We start from the raw sequence: 20321 nt of genomic DNA on the forward strand, positions 1-20321 counted from the left end.
TGAGAATGCTTTGTCTGGCGTCTACTCACAGGTGCTGGAAAAGTTTCCCGGCCCAGATCCTCGACACCAAGAGGCTGGTTGGTATCAAGGACGATTCAAGCTAGTCGCATTTGAGGACCAGAGGTCTATAGAATGTTTTAAAGCTGCTCTGATACTAAATGGTGAAGTTTGGGAAGGAGCTGCTCTAGAGTTAGTCGAGAAGAAAGACATACCGACTAGACCAAGAGCACATGCGTGGATACCTGCAAACCCTCCTGACCCTGAATCTATTTTAAATAGACTGAAACAATGCAATCCAGATCTTCCAACAGCTGATTGGAAGGTTGGCCGTTTGGATGAAGTGGATGGGCCAAGACGGCATGCAGTGTTTATATTGAACACTCAGTCTTTGCCACATCTAGCAAAGTCCCAGGGCCATGTATGTTATGGCTTTCATTATATCCAAATGAAGGTGTATAAAAACGATCAGATAAAGGATTCAGAAATGGACAAGCCTCTGTCTGAATCAGAAGTAAGCGGATCCTCTTGCGAAGTCGAGGGGGATACCAAGACATTTGAAGACATGGATAGATACCGTATGCGTGAGGAGGCTTCTGCTGCCTCAGAACTCACCAAAGTTGAACCTATGGTTATTGCGAGAGTCTCCGATATCTCTGAAGAGGACATAATTGATGACTCGATTGAAGCGGCTGATGTGACGGTTGTTGAAAATCTCGATGGTCCTACGGATCCTCCAGATAAATCTTCATCATTGTAAGGCTGCATGTGCTGCCTTAAAAGTTCTCCTGATGAAAGGGGACATAGATATAGTTCTTATTCAAGAACCATATGTTTATAAAAACAAAATATGTGATTTAAGTACTCCGGGGTTCAAACTATTGCAGTATACTGGTAATGATGTAAATCGAGCCTGTATAATTGCTAAAAACGAGCTCAACTTGTTTCTGCTTCCTTCAATGTGCAATACAGACACTGTCGTTGCAAGTTTAGAAATAGCCAAATGCAAATATTGGGTATCTTCGGTCTACATGGGACATGACAGGGAGATGCCTCCATATGCCGTTAAGACCTTAGTAGAGGAGTCACTGAAAACAAAGACGAAACTCATTATGGGATGCGATGCGAATGCACATCATAGTATATGGGGAAGTAGTGATACTAATGCAAGGGGAGAGTCGCTAATAGAGTTTATTTTGCGTACTAATCTGGTAGTTTGCAACAAGGGAGATGTCCCAACCTTTGTCACTAAAAATAGGCAAGAGGTTTTGGACATCACCTTGGCCTCGCAAGAACTGAATGAAATGATATTTGAGTGGCAGGTTTTAAGTGAACACAGCTTCTCAGATCATCGCTACATCAGTTTCAAATTTGATGTTCATATCACCAAGATCATATTTCCGCCAAATGTTAGGAAAGCTGACTGGAATAGGTATAGGGAATCGTTCAATATGATGGTACCGGAAATAACAGAGACAAATATGAGAAATGTGCAAGATATCGAACACGCAGTGGAGCGGATTACTAAGGCCTTCAACATCTCACTGAAAGCTGCATGCCCTAGAGGAAAGCCAAGGGGGAAACATCGACCACCATGGTGGTCTACGGAATTAAGTAATATGAGGAAATCCTGGAGGAAGCTCTTTAACAAGGCAAAGTCCACCAGAGCCCCTGAGGACTGGGACGCTTACAAGAAGAATCTGAGAGGATACAAGCGAGAACTGAGAAAGGCTCAGCATAACTCTTGGAATGATTACTGCAGCAGTATTGAGAATACGTCCGAGGCTTCCAGACTACGGAAGGTTCTAGCATCCACCAACTCCGCTCCAGGTTTCATTAAAACATCGGAGGGCAATTGGACAACGTCCAGTGAGGAGACGCTGGAGGTACTATTGGACACACATTTTCCTGGAAATCAGACGGTTGAACCATGTACTGGCGGTGCCACAGTTGCTCAGCGGTCGTTTCCTGTCGAGGAAATTGTATCGGAAACTAGAATAAGATGGGCGCTAAATAGCTTTGGACCATTCAAATCCCCTGGCCCTGATGGAATTACTCCGGCGGAGTTACAAGCTGTAACTGACAAAATTATCCCCTGGTTGTCGGTGATATATAAAGGATGTATCAACTTATCATATATCCCAGGAAAGTGGAGGGAAACAAAAGTCGTTTTCATACCTAAAGCGAGAAAAGCCTCTCACTCGAGGGCGAAGGATTTCCGACCAATCAGCTTATCCTCATTCCTACTTAAGACTCTAGAGAGGATGATAGATATTTATCTTAGAACTAGCATCGATTCAAGTTTGTTCTCGAAACGACAGCATGCATACTCGAAGGGCAGGTCTACTGAGACCGCACTACATGAACTAGTCAGCTTTATTGAAAGCTCACTATCTGTCAAAGAATACACAATCGTGGCGTTTCTAGACATCGAAGGGGCGTTCAATAATGTCCATCCGAGCTCGATATTAAATGGACTGACAACTCTGAATGTTGATCCATGTATACTCAGGCTGTTAGACGAACTGCTAATGAAGAGACGTATTTCAGCCACACTAGGACAAGCAAACATACAAAAGTATGTGAACAGAGGCACTCCCCAAGGAGGAGTTCTATCACCTCTTCTTTGGAATGTTGCTATAAATAGCCTTCTGGTTACTCTAGAAAAAGAAAGGATAAAAGTGGTGGCATACGCAGATGATGTAGCTCTGGCAGTCAGGGGAAAATTCCCATCCACAATCAGAGATATTATTCAGAGGGCCCTCCGGATGACTGAACAATGGGCGAAAGACAATGGTCTTGAGGTAAATCCTGCAAAGACAGAATTAGTCATGTACTGCAAAGATCGCAAAACTCCCACGGTTAGGCCTATTTCCTTAGGGGGTATTGAAATTCCCTTTGGTGATTGTGCAAAATACCTTGGCGTTATTTTGGACAGGAAACTGAACTTTAAGCTTAATATTGAAGAAAGGGCGAGGAAGGCAACTGTAGCTTTGTACTCGTGCAAAAAGGCAATAGGAAAAAAGTGGGGACTAAAACCAAAAATTGTGCATTGGCTATACACGGCAGTGGTTAGACCTATAATGTTATATGGTGTTGTAGTCTGGTGGCCGGCACTTCAGAAACCGACTGGTTTAGATAAAGTTCAGCGTATGGCGTGTTTGTGTATTTCAGGCTCATTCAGCAAGACAGGAACAAATTCCCTTAATGTCATGCTGCATCTATTGCCTTTAGACATTTTGGCCAAACAGTCAGCTGCAACAACGGCTGTGCGGTTGCGCGAACTATCGCTGTGGTCGGAAAATGGTTACGGTCACAGTTCTGTCCTCAAAATAATGTCAGATGTGCCTAACGTAGTGGATTACACTTTGGCGAGTCCACTTTTCGACAAAAAGTTTGAGACTCTAATCCCCAACAGTGAGGCGTGGTGCACACAGACCCCGGGGAATAAAGAATATATAGATTTCTACACTGATGGCTCCAAATTGGATGGACAAGTGGGTTTCGGAGTATATTCTAATGATCTGGAACTTCAAATAGCGAAAAGATTACCTAATCACTGTAGTGTTTTTCAGGCTGAAATATTAGCAATAAGAGAGGTGGCGAATTGGCTGAGAAGTAATGTTCCAAAAAATGTGGGCATTAATATATACTCAGACAGTCAACCTGCAATAAAATCCTTGGACTCTGTGTTCCTCAACTCGAAAACGGCCATCCATTGCCGCAAATCTCTCAATGAGATAAATAAGCACAATATGACTCAATTTTCTCCGAAATCGGGTGATACATATATATGCACTGAAAAAAAAGCATGCCCGGTTCCAAAGATTTTTTCTTTACTTTAACAATTTTGGTATTGATTCCGAGGCTGTATCAGGCTCACTTAGACTATTCAGTCCATTGTGATACCACATTGGTGAACTTCTCTCTTATCACTGAGTGCTGCCCGATTCCATGTTAAGCTCAATGACAAGGGACCTCCTTTTTATAGCCGAGTCCGAACGGCGTTCCACATTGCAGTGAAACCACTTAGAGAAGTTTTGAAACCCTCAGAAATGTCACCAGCATTACTGATGTGGGATAATCCATGGCTGAAAAACTTTTTGGTGTTCGGTCGAAGCAGGAATCGAACCCACGACATTGTGTATGCAAGGCGGGCATGCTAACCATTGCACCACGATGGCTCCCTAAACTCAAGTTGACCTTACCCCAAAATATTTTGCTTTCATGTTATGATACCCATTTTTACGACTTCATTGAAAAGTTTATCGACTTTTGGACAAGGAATAAAACTTTTTGTTAGAGAAATGCGTCTTCAATGCTAAGCAAACTATGCATTCGTATTTTAAAGATATGAAATCTTTGGCCTGATGACAATAATTTTTTTCAGTATGGGAGCTATATTTAAATTTGAGTTGTGATTTTTTTTCTAAATTCAATGGCATTGGGCCAAAACAAATTTATCGAAATGGGTTAATAATTGCTACCGGAATCTTGCGAACAACAAACAAACAGACGAACACCAAGAGCTAAATCTACTCCGGAGGTGATACTGAGTCAATCGGTGTATATTTTAGAAAAATCAATCACAAAAATTAACAGTATCAATTAATTTTTTAATTGGATCAATTAATTTTTTAATTGACTTTCAAGTGAATTTTTAGTTGGTACTATCATTTCTGTGATTGAAGGCATTTCAATTAAAAATTAACTGGATCAATTAATTTCGTGAATTAAAACAAAAATTTTTTTTTGTGTGTAGGCATGTATTTGCAGATCATAACCACAATGTGATTTAGGGTATAAAAATCAATAAATGAGACCTATTTTAAAATTTATAAAACATAAATTGAAAATACGCCGAATGTTTGACCTTCTCTTTGGAGTTTTTTTTGTAGTCTTCTTGTTTTTAAGCCATAAAATATTTGTTTATAATTTGAAATTTTAAAGCAACAGAAATTTCATTTCATTTGTGTCCAACTTTTTTTTTGAAATAGAACAATTTTTTCAGTGTATATGGTTATTAATATTTCGTTGTTGTGCAATACAACAGAAATGAAAGTCTTATTAAATTAATGATTGCTTCGCAAATATACTGTTTTATTTAAAATTTTCGAATAAATCTTAAAATTTCCTTTTACCATAATCGACATTTGTTTTCCGTGGGATTCATCTGGCTACCAGCTGGACAACCGTATGCCTTAGCAAAGTCTTCACTATTTGTCAGTAATCCAAGGACTCGATATTTGTTGATTTGGTGATCATTCGATAAATTGGCCCAATCTGCTTCAGAATACGATGTGCAAAACATTTGAGCTGTACCCAAGAAGAACAATTGTTCTGGTTCTAGATTTAGGCCCGGTATTTTTTGTTCCTCTTTAAGATTTGGCTCTCTACGGCGATATGCCATAAGAGCCATCCGCAGAGCACCAGCATCAGCAATATTTTCAGTTTTAGTGGCATTACTATTTAGATTGCCTTGAATTTCGGGAACAAAATAGTTGTCAAAATATTTATCAAAACATTTGGATGGATCTCTTAAAGCCTTATTCGTCCACCAACCATCGAGATCGTTTCGGATGGAATAGAAATGTCCAACGGATTCGTATACCTCAATCATGTCATGACCCATTAAAACACCCAAAGCGGCATATTTCATGACAGTGGGCCATGTAGATTGATATACAGGTGGAGAGAGGATACCCGCAGGAATGTGTACTACATTATAGTCTTCGTAGTACTTGGACGTGGTCTGCATACCCAACATCAGACGTGTAGGCTTGGTATTAATATTCAAATCGAGGTGATGCAATGAATTGTAATGGACCATTTTAGTTTGGAATTCTTTCAAATTTAACATATTTTGCTCAAAATTGCCTTCCACAAATTGGAGATTTTTCAATTCTCCCAAGAGACGTTTTGTCATTTTTGGATCTTCAAATTTGCCTAAATATTCCTTGAGATCGGCTTCTTTTTCAAGAGCCCAAACACGAGGCATGGAGTCCATCCAATCAGCATCGGTGAATAATGTTTTCAAACTTTGGCGAAGATTAATGGCAATTTCTTCAACATCGTTGCGTACTTCTTCGTTGAAAAATATCTGGAAAAAGAGATAGTAGAAAGAACGATGATAAAAAATGCATAAATTCGTAAATTAATTAACTAATTAAATAGAGACTTTCTTATAACCTTCACCACTACTGTGGTACAGGGTACACTCAAAAAAAGTTTACTTGGAACCAAAGATTTTGACCTTCCCTTAAGAATTTTGGTATTGGTTGCGAGCCAAAGATGCGGCTTTTTTAAAACAAAAACATTTTTGGCGACCTATGTGGGTTAAAAATCCAGTTAAAAAAATAAAATTGGAATAGAGATTTCACTTATCGAAAATCGAAAAAAATGTTTTCTTATTTTTAAATAATACCAACAATTTTCAATTTTTACCAAAAATTTTGCTCTACACGGTGTTGAAGGGTATAATGTAGTCGGCCCCGCCCGACTTTAGACGTTACCTACTTGTTTTATAATAGAAGCATATACTTGAAAAACTTTTGAATTCAACTGTTGAAATCGCGTTGAACATATCGGTTCTGGATAACATATAATTTGTTTTTTGCTCCTTTGATTCTAAGATTCTGACACATTCATAAATACAACAAGTATATACGTCATTAAGTTCGGCCCGGCCGAATCTTAAATACACACCACAATGAATAAAATAGTATTCTATTTCAGGTGGATTTGATTGCAGATATTCTCCCTACACCCTCCAAAAAATCGCTTCTGCAACATATACCCCAAACACATTTTGCTTCTAGCATATATATTTTCAGGATTGGTCCAAACAAAATATTGTTTGTATTGTTCAAACATATTATATTTCACCCTAGGGCATACACTGGTAGTAAAAAATTTTAATGAAATTTTCTTTGTGTGGATATATTTTTAAGGCGCCAATTTGTTACTTCCATTATTTTACTTGCAGCATACTCTCTAGGTCTCTCTATTTCCAAATTAATATATGTTTGCATCTAAGCATATTATATTTACAAACATTTTATGTCCCAAACATAATATGTTCCAACATATTAACATATATGTCCCAAACATGTTATGCTAGTTTATGAACATTATATGACTGCACCTAAAAATATTGTGTTAAAAATTTGAGTTCCAAACATATAATTTTTACACCCAAACATATGAAAAACAGTCTTTTGCGACCGTGTAGCACATGGTAATATTTCCGAAGTTACATATAGAGGCTACATCCGATTTTGGATTTATAAGAATCCTTTTTTTCAGGAATCATAAACATTTCGTCAAAATGTGCTCGAAAATCCGATAGAATAATACGTTTCATATGATTTCAAATCTAAATTCTATAGACGTTATAGACCATTATTGGAATGAGCATGAGGAGTAAACTCGGAACATTTTTACTTCTAGTTTCATGCAATTTAGATCAAAACGGGAGATCGGCCTATATGGGTGCTACACTAAAATATAGACCGTGGTTGGCCTATATGTGGACCTATAAATTTATAGATTTCCAATTTCAAGTAATTCGTATAAAAATTGCGGTGCTCAAGGTCCCTAATCGGGGGATCGGTTTATACGGGAGCAATACCAAAGCCTGGGCCGGTTTATCCCTTATTCGGCAAATCTCGTTGTGAACCTATATTACCAAAAGTCAAATCTAGAAATCGGTATATGGGGCTAGACATCATATTCGCCATAACTCTTTTTATACCCTCCACCATAGGATGGGGGGGTACATTAACTTTGTCATTCCGTTTGTAACACATCGAAATATTGGTCTAAGACCCCATAAAGTATATATATATATATATATATATATATATATATATATATATATATATATATATATATATATATATATATATATATATATATATATATATATATATATATATATATATATATATATATATATATATATATATATATATATATTCTGGGTCGTGGTGAAATTCTGAGTCGATCTAAGCATGTCCGTCCGTCCGTCTGTTGAAATCACACTAACTTCCGAACGAAACAAGCTATCGACTTGAAACTTGGCACAAGTAGTTGTTATTGATGTAGGTCAGATGGTATTGCAAATGGGTCATATCGGTCCACTTTTACGTATAGCCCCCATTTGAACCGACACCCACATTTGGCTTGCGGGGACTCTAAGAGAAGCAAATTTCATCCGATCCAGCTGAAATTTGGTACAGGTTAGGTTAGGTTAGGTTAGGTTAGGTGGCAGCCCGATATATCAGGCTCACTTAGACTATTCAGTCCATTGTGATACAACATTGGTGAACTTCTCTCTTATCACTGAGTGCTGCCCGATTCCATGTTAAGCTCAATGACAAGGGACCTCCTTTTTATAGCCGAGTCCGAAAGGCGTTCCACATTGCAGTGAAACCACTTAGAGAAGTTTTGAGACCCTCAGAAATGTCTCCAGCATTACTGAGGTGGGATAATCCACCGCTGAAAAACTTTTTGATTTTCGGTCGAAGCAGGAATCGAACCCACGACCTTGTGTATGCAAGGCGGGCATGCTAACCATTGCACCACGGTGGCTCCCAAATTTGGTACAACGTGTCAGCATACGATCTTTAACAACCATGCGAAAATTTATCCACATCGGTCCATAATTATATATAGCCCCCATATAAACCGATCCCCCGATTTGGCTTGCGGAGCCTCTAAGAGAAGCAAATTTCATACGATTCGGCTGAAATTTGGTACATGGTGTAAGTATATGTTCTCTAACAACTATGCAAAAAATGGTCCACATCGGTCTATAATTATATATAGCCCCCATATAAACCGATCTCCCGATTTGGCTTGCGAAGCCTCTACGAGAAGAAAATTTCATCCCATCCGGCTAAAATTTGGTACATGGTGTTAGTATATGGTCTGTAACAACCATGCAAAAATTTGTCCACATCGATCCATATAGCCACCATATAAACCGATCCCCAAATTTGACCTCCGGAGCGTCGTGGATGAGAAAAATTCATCCGATTCGGTTGAAATTTGGTACGTGGTGTATATGGTATCTAACAATCATCCAAGAATTGGTCCACATCGGTCCATAATTATATATAGCCCCCATATAAACCGATCTCTCGATTTAGCTTGCGAAGCCTCTACGAGAAGAAAATTTCATCCCATCCGGCTAAAATTTTGTACATGGTGTTAGTATATGGTCTCTAACAACCATGCAAATATTTGTCCACATCGGTCCATATAGCCCCCATATAAACCGATCCCCATATTTGACCTCCGGAGCCTCGTGGATGAGGAAAATTCATCCGATTCGGTTGGAATTTGGGACGTGGTGTTAGTATATGGTATCTAGCAACCATGCTGGAATTGGTCCATATCGGTGCATAATTATATGTAGCCCCCATATAAACCGATCCCCAGATTTGACCTCCGGAGCCCCTTGGAAGAGCAAAATTCTCCCGATCCGGTTGAAATTTGGTACGTGGTGTTAATATATGGTCTCTAACACCCATGCAAAAATTGATCCAAATCGGTTAATAATTCTATGTAGCCCCCATTTTAACCAATCCCCAGATTTGACCTCTGGATCTCTTGGTGGAGCAAAATTCATCAGATCCGGTTGAAATTTGGTACGTTGTAAAATTTGGTACACTGCGCTAGTATATGGCCGCTAACAATCATGCCAAACATGGTCCATATCGGTCTATAGTTATATATAGCCGATTCCCAAAAAAATCTAACAAAATTTTATTTCTATAGAAAATTTTGTCAAAATTTTATTACAATAAAAAATTTTGTCAAGATTTTATTTCTATAGAAAATTTTGTCAACATTTTATTACAATACAAAATTTTTTCAAGATTTTAGTTCTATAGAACAATTTGTCAAAATTTTATTTCTATAGAAAATTTTGTCAAAATGTTATTGCTATACACAGAAATAACTGAAGCAAAATAAAAATCAATTATTGGTATAATTGAATGAAAAAATTATATCAAATACGATTTTTATTAAGTCAAACATGAAAATAATTGGTTGAATGAAAAACTGGCAAAAATATCAAAATTCACTGGTAATTGAATTCACAACACATCAATTACTATGTTCAATTGGACCAAGTATAAAAGTTATTGATTTAAGTATAATGCGTAATTGCCTGATAAAACTGTTTATGACGTTGCTACGTAACGAAAAATAAATGAATACAAACAATAAAATGTCATTTATTGTTATTATTAAGAATCTTCTTAAGAACATGGTCGAATTTACCCGCAAATAAACCGTGGTATCGGTACCGCGATTCGAAATGTTAACATTTACAACATTTTTGGCGCACCATATTGTATTTTTGTCGCAGGTAAGTACCTTTATCTAAATACCAGTTTTTTTGGTCAAGCACGTTTTTTGGAAATTACACTGAAAGAATTCTCTTCGTAAAAATTAACATTTTCATTGTGAGTCTAACCTGTGACGTGTTGGTAGAATTCTTTCTCTCTCTCAAGCACATTCACGAAATACTCATGTACGTTCACGCAAACAGAACTTTTAAAGACGATTAAAGGTTCACAATTTTTAGACTCACGAGAATTCTCGTGACTTCGACTATTAGTCGGGATCACGACGAAAGTATCACAGCACAAACTTTTTGCTATGGAAAGTTAATTTAATATATTTAGTACATATTTCTATGTTCGTAAAATTTTTAAAATTCGCCGAAAACTTTAATAAAATATGTAAATGATTTCTTTCGTTGTATAAACTTACACACATCCTGAATTGGGTCGTTTAAAAACTTGCGAATAAGCTTTGGTATATATATTCAATTACATTCTTTCTATTTTGTTTTTACAATTAAGTCGTGTACACGTCAAATTGCCCTATTAATGGATATAAGCCGACTGTCAAAAATATGTGGCCTAGAGGAAAATGTGTTTACTTCGAAAACGGGGATTTCGAGGATTTCTTCCCAGCAACAGAAGGTAAAATCATGTAAAACTTTGAAATATTTGCGAAACTTTGAAATGAATAGATGTTTGTATTACAGAAGAGCAGGATGCCTAAACAAATCGCATATAAATGAGGAAGATTTGGGAAATTCCAGCAGGTGATACCGATAATTCAAAAACTGTTTTTTCTTTGTGAGTTAGCCTTTTAAATACGTCGTTTATAATGAATATTCTGTATTTTTCTACCAAACATGTACTTCGCTGTATTTTCAATTATACATATTTTCAGAATTTCTTTTATATAATAAAAAGCATTAAACCTTTTTTCAGAGTGTATTTGTATAATTTTCTCAAATTAATATAAATTATATAGTACAAAGATTGTATTGATTAACATCGTAATAAACACAATTACGATAGTAATTGTATAGGTTACAAAATTCTATAAACATTGTACTCAGTTCAATTACGACTGTAATTGAAAACACTTTATATACTTCAAATACTAATGTATTTGGATTGAGTACTATGTCATTTGAATATTTTGACAAATTCCAATTACATTTATACTCAACACAAATATTACTTCATTTGAAAATAGTTTTATGACAACCTTACAATTTGGGTAATTGGATTTACAATTTTCGTCATAAGCTGAAAATCAAATACAAAAATAATTGAATTCACAATTTTTGTATTTGATTCAATTATTCACTTTTTTCTGTGTAGAAAATTTTGTAAAAATTTTATTGCTATAGATAATTTTGTAAACATTTTATTTCTATATAGAATTTTGTAAAAATTTTATTTCTATAGAAAATTTTGTCAAACTGAATTATATACGTATTTAATCCGACTTTTTTGTGTAATATATACCCGGTATGGGCTAACTTACAATTGAAAAATCGTATAAAAATTGGGGTCTCTGGACGCTCAAACAAATCAAATTGGGAGATCGGTCTATAAGGCGGTTATACCAAAAAAATGACCCATATGCACCACATTCATCACACTTCTTTGAGGTCCTAAAATATGTCTAAATTTTGAATTTCAAGCAAGGCTATACCAAAAAGTGGACTGATAGACATCGTATTCGCCATAAGTCTTTTTGAACTTAAAATATCTATACATTTTGCCAAATCTGGTGAAAATTGGGGTGTCTAACATATGCGCTCAAGGAGTCAAAAGTCGAATCTGTACCAAATTTCAGGACGATAGCGCCATTATGGAAGGCAGTGGCGTCATTACAACAGACACAAAGACGGAGAGACAGACATTCTTATATCGTCTTACAATATCTGCCTCATGAAGAATATGTATATTTTATGTAGTCGGGAATCGATATTTTGATGTGTTACAAACGGAATGGCAAACGTATTATACCCCATCACCATTTTATGGAGGAGGTAAAATTTGCCAAAAAAAAAAAATTAAAATGTATATATGTCCACAACTAAGTATTTTATATAGGTTTTCGATGTAAAGGGTACCCTATTTTCCCCCAAAGTACTCGTAAGATAATTACCTGCTAAGAACTTCTTCATTACTTTCTGCGGATTTCAAGTTGTTGCATTTTCATTATGGAAATTCAGGAAAAGTGTCAAAGGAATCGGAGAACTTAACATAATTTACAAAAAGGTCAGTCAAGGGAAATATTGAATTTTTTCTTATATAAATCTATCTCTCTCTCTCTCTCTCTTACTCACCTTCATGTATAGCTGATCGAAGAAGTAGATCATAGAGTTCATCACATTTTGTACGCAGAAATCTTCTTGAGATTCCGAACTCTTTAGCTTAGGATCCATGTAATGCAAGAATTTCATGGACACATAATTAGCCACAGCAGCTTTATGTTCGGCACTTATCCGATTAAAGTGATGGTAGAAATAAGCACATTCACTTGTATAGAGGGGTGAAAACTGATCAACTACAGCATTTGCTTCTTCTTCACTAAGTTTTTCATATTTGTAATTGCATTGCCTAAAGTCGCCTTGAAATTCTTCAATTAGGTTTAAGGTAGCCTCCAGAAATACAAAAATTTCTTTAATAGTGCTTTCACGCAACTCTTTCGGAACTTCATATACCATCAAAATATCATTCATGCTTTTCCAATTACTTGTGTAGGCAATCGAAGATGTAGCTTTAACGGTGTCATAGCGAAGTCTAATATCAAAACCAAACTGTGGTATATCCAAATACATTGGGAAGGGATATTGTGATGCAGTATACAGTTCCTTGATTAGAATTTCGGCACCATATTTGAACAATTTATGCGTCATATTGAACCAATTGAATTCGGATGCATTCCAGTGTTCATCGATAGCTGGAAAGCCACCAACATTTTTGATGACATCCAAATAAGTTTGGGATTTACGCATGGGATATATTTCACTTTCCAGACAATTCTTATAGAATTTTTTAGCTTTTTCAAATTCATCACTGTATTCAGGAGCCACATCATTTATATTGGGTTTGGCCAAGATCATCTTAGCATTATCCTCCATTTTACGATTAACTTCAAGGATAGCATTAAGCTTGTGATAAGATTCGCGTGGTTTGACTACATTTTTCCAGTTGCCACAAGCATACTCATAGAAATCGTCACACGGTTGAACAGACTGATTCATAAACGATAACATCTTGATACCGTAGCTTTCATCTTGAGTAGGTTTTGCTACGCCTAAAGTATAGAGCCCACACAGGCTGACGAAGAGAGTTAATCTGATCAGCATTTTGCTCCGCTTTTAAAAGTATAAATTTTACTTTAAAATTGCTATATTTTCTATCAATTTAATTTTGATATGTGCGCATCAAGAAGGTTGATTATATACTGAAGCTTTATTTGGTATGAAGTATTTAGTTTGCAATTTCTTTCACCAGATTCATCATAAATTAACGTTGTTGTTTTTTTTTTCATAATTATTTCATTAATCCAATGTCTTGAGGATGTTTGTTTTATGTACACTGAAAAAAACAGTGAACCCACCAGGGAGAAAAATTTTGGTTAATTTTAGAAAACTTAGATTATTTTTAGAAAATTTTAACTAAACAGTATTACAAACGCTGACATCACGCCGATATTACAAAAATAAGTAAATATTTTTCGACAAATTTAAGAAAATTTATTAGACATAATAAATTTTGTTCACTTGTTAAAGAAAAATTTTGTAGCTTGAAGAAAAAAATTGGAGTTCAAAATTGCTAGAATGTCTTTAGTGCCATACGAAGTTCATGATGGGCACATTTGTAGTAACATTTACAAATTTAAAGCAATTATGAACTATATTGTGAGAGGTACGAATTTAGTGAATCTTTTATGCTTCATTTGTGTATGTTTTTTTCCCATTTTTTAGTTCATTTAACTAACGTACGCCAAAAATTATTAGAGTAAAGGAAACTTTCTTCAAACCTAATAATTCCATGAAGTCAAATAAAGTTAAATTGGCTTTAGTGAAATAGAGGGTTCACTTTTTTTTTTGAGTGTATGTTTGTCAAAGGTCATTACGCATAAAATACTTATTCGGCACACAAGTACGATGAGCTTGAATTCATATCTGAAGAAAACCTAAGATTGTGATTACACCAGTTTACAAAAATAAACGCACAAATATAATATATTAAATGTCATTTATTTATTGGTATAATATCTATTAGTAATTAAAACTTTGTGGATTTTTTTTTTGAAACAAGGAAACATAGAATATTTAAACAAAAAAATTGAATTCGATTAGAAACTGGCTGATAAGATCGAAAAAAAAACAGGAAAAAATCTTTTGAAATTTATACAAAGTGAAAAAGAACATTTTGATACCCTCCGCCATAGGATGGGGGTATATTAACTTTGTCATTGCATTTGTAACACATCGAAATATTGCTCTAAGACCCCATAAAGTATATATATTCTGGGTCGTTGTGAAATTTTAAGTCGATCTGAGCATGTCCGTCTGTTAAATTCACGCTAACTTCCGAACGAATCAAGCTATCGACTTGAAACTTGGCACAAGTAGTTGTTATTGATGTAGGTCGGATGGTATTGCAAATGGGCCTTATCGGTCCACTTTAACGTATAGCCCCCATATAAACGGACCCCTAAATTTGGCTTGCCGATCCTCTAAGAGAAGCAAATTTCATCCGATCCGGCTGAAATTTGGTACATAGTGTTGGTATATGGTCTCTAACAACCATGCACAAAGTGGTCCACATCGGTCCATAACTATATATAGCCCCCATATAAACCGATACCCCGATTTGGCTTGCGGAGCCTCTAAGAGAAGCAAATTTCATCCGATCCGGCTGAAGTTTGGTACATGGTATTGGTATATGTTCTCTAATGACCATGCAAAAATTGGTCCACATCGGTCCATAATTATATATAGCCCCCTATAAACGGATCCCCCGATTTGGCTTGCGGAGCCTCTAAGAAACGAAAATTTCATCCGATCCGGCTGAAATTTGGTACATGGTGTTGGTATATGGTCTCTAACAACCATGCAAAAAGTGGTCCACATCGGTCCATAACTATATATAGCCCCATATAAACCGATCACCAGATTTGAGGAGCCTCTTGGAAGACTAAAATTCATCTGATGCAGTTGAAATTTGGTAAATACGTGGTGTTAATATAAAGGGTGATACGGTCAAAATGTGGTCAAGGGAAAACGCGTGTAAATCGATGAAATCGTTTATTTAAAAAATCAAATTAAATTTCTTTTTCAAGTTCAATTAGTATTAAATTCAGGAAAAATATTCAGTTAGGCTTTCGCTTTTCCAAATCTGAATTGCCGGGCCTCACGCTTGACACCTGCCATCAGATTTTGTACAGCCACCTTGTCCACCTTCTTCGCCGCAGAAAGCCAGTTTGCCTTGAACTGCTGCTCGTCCTTAGCAGTTTTTTTTTGTCTTCTTTAGGTTCCGCTTGACAATAGCCCAGTATTTCTCAATTGAGAGGCTTCTTGTCCTTGGGAACCACCTGCACGTTGTTGGCGGGGTACCACTCCATGGCCTTTTTACCGTAATGGCAAGATGCCAAATACGGCCAAAACAGTACGGAACAACCGTGTTTCTTCAGGAAAGGCAGCAGACGTTTATTCAAACACTCTTTCACGTAAATTTCTTGGTTGACAGTCCCGGAAGCTATGAAAATGCTGCTTTTCAAGCCACAGGTACAGATGGCTTGCCAAACCAGATATTTCTTTGCGAACTTTGACAGTTTTATGTGCTTGAAAATATCTGCTACCTTTCCCCTTCCTTTTTGCCGTATAAAACTCCTGTCCCGGAAGCTGCTTGTAGTCGACTTTGACGTAGGTTTCGTCGTCCATTACCACGCAGTCGTATTTTGTTTATCATCGCGATTTGGAGTCACTACCTTCTTCTAAGTCGATAGTCCGGCTCGTTTTTTGGATGCACGGTTGTAGACGATACACCCAGCTTATTTGCGGCATCTCGTAGAGAGAGGTTAGGGTTTCGCTTGAAACTACCGGCAACTCTCTTTGTCGTCTCAGCGGCTTCCGGTTTTCGATTTCCCCCGATCCAGACTTCCTGGCTGTCGATAAACGTTCCCCAAACACTTTAATTACATTTGTAACGGTTGATTTGGCAACTTTTAGCGATTTTGCCAGCTTTGCGTGCGAGTAGCTCGGATTTTCTCGATGCGCGAGCAAAATTTTGATACGCTGCTCTTCTTGCTTGGACGGCATTTTGACAACTGAAGAGTGAATTCCAAAATCAAAATAGGAGCAACATTCTACACACATACACCTTTAAAATGAGGGGTGTTTAGGTTTTTTAAATGCAAAATTGAAAGAAATACGTCAAGTTCTTCTTAAGACGCATTTTTCCTTCTTCTTGTACCTTTCACTTTTAATAAGTTGCTGCCTAACGAGTTTGTCCTCCTTTTACAATTTCAATACCTACACGCTCACAAAAAATCGCTTCTGTAACATATACTCCCAAACATATTTTGCTTCAAGCATATACATTTTTGGGTATTGCCAAACATTTATATGTTTGATCGCTTCCAATATGTAATGTGTTTGAAAGCATATTAGTCTAAACAATATATGTTTGGGTACTCTAAGTTCCAAACATTTTGTATGTTTGCATCCAAATTCAATAATGTTGTCTTCCAAAAAACAATATGTTATTATGTGAACATATAATATGTTTGGAAGCATTTTGCACCCAAAAATATTATATGCTTAAAAAAAAAATTTTCCCAAACAATATTGTGCTCAAAATTTTATTTATTTATTTATATATTTACAATCATAACGAATTATGAAAATAAACAGGTAATATAGGTGCTAACAACATAGGTTTTCGACCTGAATGCTCAAAATTTTGTTTCTGCCCAATTGTATATTCCCCCACATCTTTCTCACTTCCACGAGATTTTTTAGTTCTTAGCACCTTTTTCTGTAATACAACCATTGTAGAAGAAATTATTCAATTGTATGATTTTTTTATTTTAATTGTACCTTTTGCCGGACGGGGATTCGAACAGCGGACCACACAGTTTGTAAGGATCAAAGAAGTAGCTGATCAATTGCCCAAGGAAAAATAAAATGTTAATTTTGTAATACCAAGCAGCAACCACAAACTTAATTCAATATCGCTTCCTGTTAAATAGCGCTCCAAGCTACTAAACACATATATGTTTATAGGCTATTTCTAAATTAATATATGTTTGCATCCAAGCATATTATATTTACAAACATTTTATGTCCCAAACATAATATGTTCTAACATATTAACATATATGTCCCAAACATGTTATGCTAGTTTATGAACATTATATGCTTGCACTCAAAAATATTGTGTTTAAAAATTTGTGTTCCAAACATATAATGTTTATAGCCAAAAATATGAAAAACAGCCTTTTTCATCCGTGTACAAATAAAAAAAGTCATAAATCAATTTTTTCACAAAAGGTTAGCGTCACTGAATGTTACCTGTTAATTGAAGATTCCAAAATGAAGACGAAGGGGTTGTTATTCCGTTGTCTTTCTTTATACACCATACCGAACATAGTTTATTCTCACTAATTTAAAATAACAAATATTTTATATATTTTATTTATTATATTATTTTACTATATTATTTTTTAACAATCCCTCCGTATACCATAACAACGCGATTCCAACTAAGAAACAAACATACCGATTACATCGATGACAGTTATCGATTACTGGTAGATAAAAGAAATATAGAAAAATTTCCTATATTATAGCAAGTGGGTCTCCTTAAGTTTTAAAAGGATTGAATACTTCTTAGTACGAATGAACTAAAATATTTTTCTATGCCAAGTGTTATTCGTATGTATGATAAAGGAAGTCAGAATTATCATTTTATAAGAAATTTTACTAAATTTGAGGAAACTTGGTTTTAGTTCATATTTTGTTTATTTTTACGAATGCTTTGTTATCAGTGAATAAAATTTTCTTGTTCAGTAGTAAATTCTTATACCCAGCGAAGAAAACAGTATTAGTAAAATTCCATGCCTTAGTCTAGTTAATGAACTGTTCCTAACTGCTATAAGTTTAGGATTTTTTTACTGAAGCAAATAAATTTTATTATTTTAAGCAAAAATTTAACTTAATGGAAATAAATTGGCTAAACTAAATTGATGAACATTTTGTCCTTTAGTTCCGAAGGCACTTTTTTCTTGGTGTATATAACCCCTATATATACCAATCCTCAGATTTGACCTCCGGTGCCTTTTGGAGAAGCAAAATTCTTCCGATCTGGTTGGTATATGATAGTTAACAACCATGCCAAAAGTGGTCCATATCAGTCCATAATCATATATAGCCCCCATTTAAACCGATCCCGAGATTTGGTTTTGGAGCCTCTTGGAGGAGCAAATTTCATCCGATCTGGTTGAAATTTGGTACATTGTGCTAGTATATGGCCGTTAACAACCATGCCTAACTAGGTCCATATCGGTCTATAGTTATATATAGCCCTCAGATAAATCGATCCCCAATCACACAAAAATTGGTCCATAGCAAGTTCATAATTGAACTTCACAGCCCCCATATAAGCGACCCCCATATTTCAATTATGGCACTCTACGTACCTACACATAACTTTTTGTGTAATATATACCACGTATGGACTAACTCACAATTTAGAAAACGAAACGATTTAGAAAACGATGATGGTATTTTGGTACCATTTTTGGTTAGGATTTTTAACGATATGGTGGATAAAGGTATATATCCTGGAATTTTGAAAATCCACAAAATTATTCAAATCCCGAAGGTGAAAACCTCATCCAGTGTTGACAAATTTCGGCCTGTTTCAGTATTGCCAATTATAAATAATATCTTTGAGAGATTAATATACGATAACATTTTTGAGTATCTCATTGAGAAGAAGATTCTTTACGATTACCAGTTTGGGTTCCGAAGAGGATGCGGTACGGAAGAAGCCGTACTAAATGTTCAGAATTTTATATGTTAAAGTTTGGATGAGGGAAATTGTGGGGTAGGTGGCGTATTTTATGACCTTAGTAAGGCATTTGATCTTATTGATCATGATATATTGTTAGCTAAACTGGAGTGTTATGGTGTTCCAGGTAGGGAACTTCTATTGTTAAAAATTTATTTGGAAAATAGGACACAGTTTGTGCAAATTGGTAATGAAAAGAGTGACACTGCATTATTGAGGTATGGTGTTCCCCAGGGCAGTGTATTAGGTCCACTACTGTTTCTCTTATACATAAACGATTTAGGAAATTTGGAGTTAACCGGTAGATTGTTTATATATGCCGACGATATTTGTCTTTTATATCCCTATAAATTTGAAGGTGTGGTTAAGCGCTATATCGAACGTGACTCGTCATTGATCTTGGAATATGCTCGTATTAATAAATTATTTGTAAACCCGCTTAAGACTAAGTTGATACGCTTTAAACCACGCACGCGATTTCTCAACGAGTTTAGCATATATGTCGATGGGAAGGAAATAATGGAAGTAGATTCCTTAAGGTATTTAGGACTACATTTGCAGAGTAATCTTAGTTGGGATCAGCATATTAGATATGTGAAATCTAGAATAGCACCTGCTGTTGGTGTTTTATACAAATTTAGAAAAAAGTTTGATCAAAGGTCGAAACTTCTTTTATACCAGGCGTTGATTCAAAGTCACTGCAATTATTTGAGCATAGTATATGCATGTTGCAAAAGTTCAGATCTTAAAGGGCTTCAAATATTGCAGAATAAAGCGCTGAAAGCGGTAGGTAACTTACCAATGAGATATCCGACATTGAAACTGTATCGGGACATTTTCCCAAATATGCTTCCCATATATGGAAGTTATTGTCTTCAATTGTATCTTTATGTGTATAAAAGC

At 35.9% G+C, this 20321-nt stretch overlaps 1 protein-coding gene across 1 annotated transcript; it reads right to left on the reverse strand.

Moving 5' to 3' along the window:
• Positions 1-5069: 5069 nt before the first annotated feature.
• On the reverse strand, positions 5070-13778 carry LOC142221800 (neprilysin-2-like). Its single transcript, XM_075291620.1, has 2 exons — positions 12674-13778; positions 5070-6097 (listed from the first exon to the last, which is right to left on the reverse strand). Exons 1-2 carry the CDS (start codon positions 13697-13699, stop codon positions 5135-5137), a joined length of 1989 nt encoding a protein of 662 aa, XP_075147735.1. The 5' UTR covers positions 13700-13778; the 3' UTR covers positions 5070-5134.
• Between the last annotated feature and the right edge of the window lie 6543 nt (positions 13779-20321).

This window comes from Haematobia irritans, chromosome 1, assembly GCF_050003625.1.
Source record: "Haematobia irritans isolate KBUSLIRL chromosome 1, ASM5000362v1, whole genome shotgun sequence".
Lineage (NCBI taxonomy): Eukaryota > Metazoa > Arthropoda > Insecta > Diptera > Muscidae > Haematobia > Haematobia irritans.

Bases quoted from the DNA above. Each gene is read 5' to 3' on its own strand.
- LOC142221800 (XM_075291620.1), bottom strand. From the start codon at position 13,699: ATGCTGATCAGATTAACTCTCTTCGTCAGCCTGTGTGGGCTCTATACT. The intron at 6,098-12,673 runs GTGAGTAAGAGA...CTCTTTTTCCAG, and splicing joins TCGATCAGCTATACATGAAG to ATATTTTTCAACGAAGAAGT.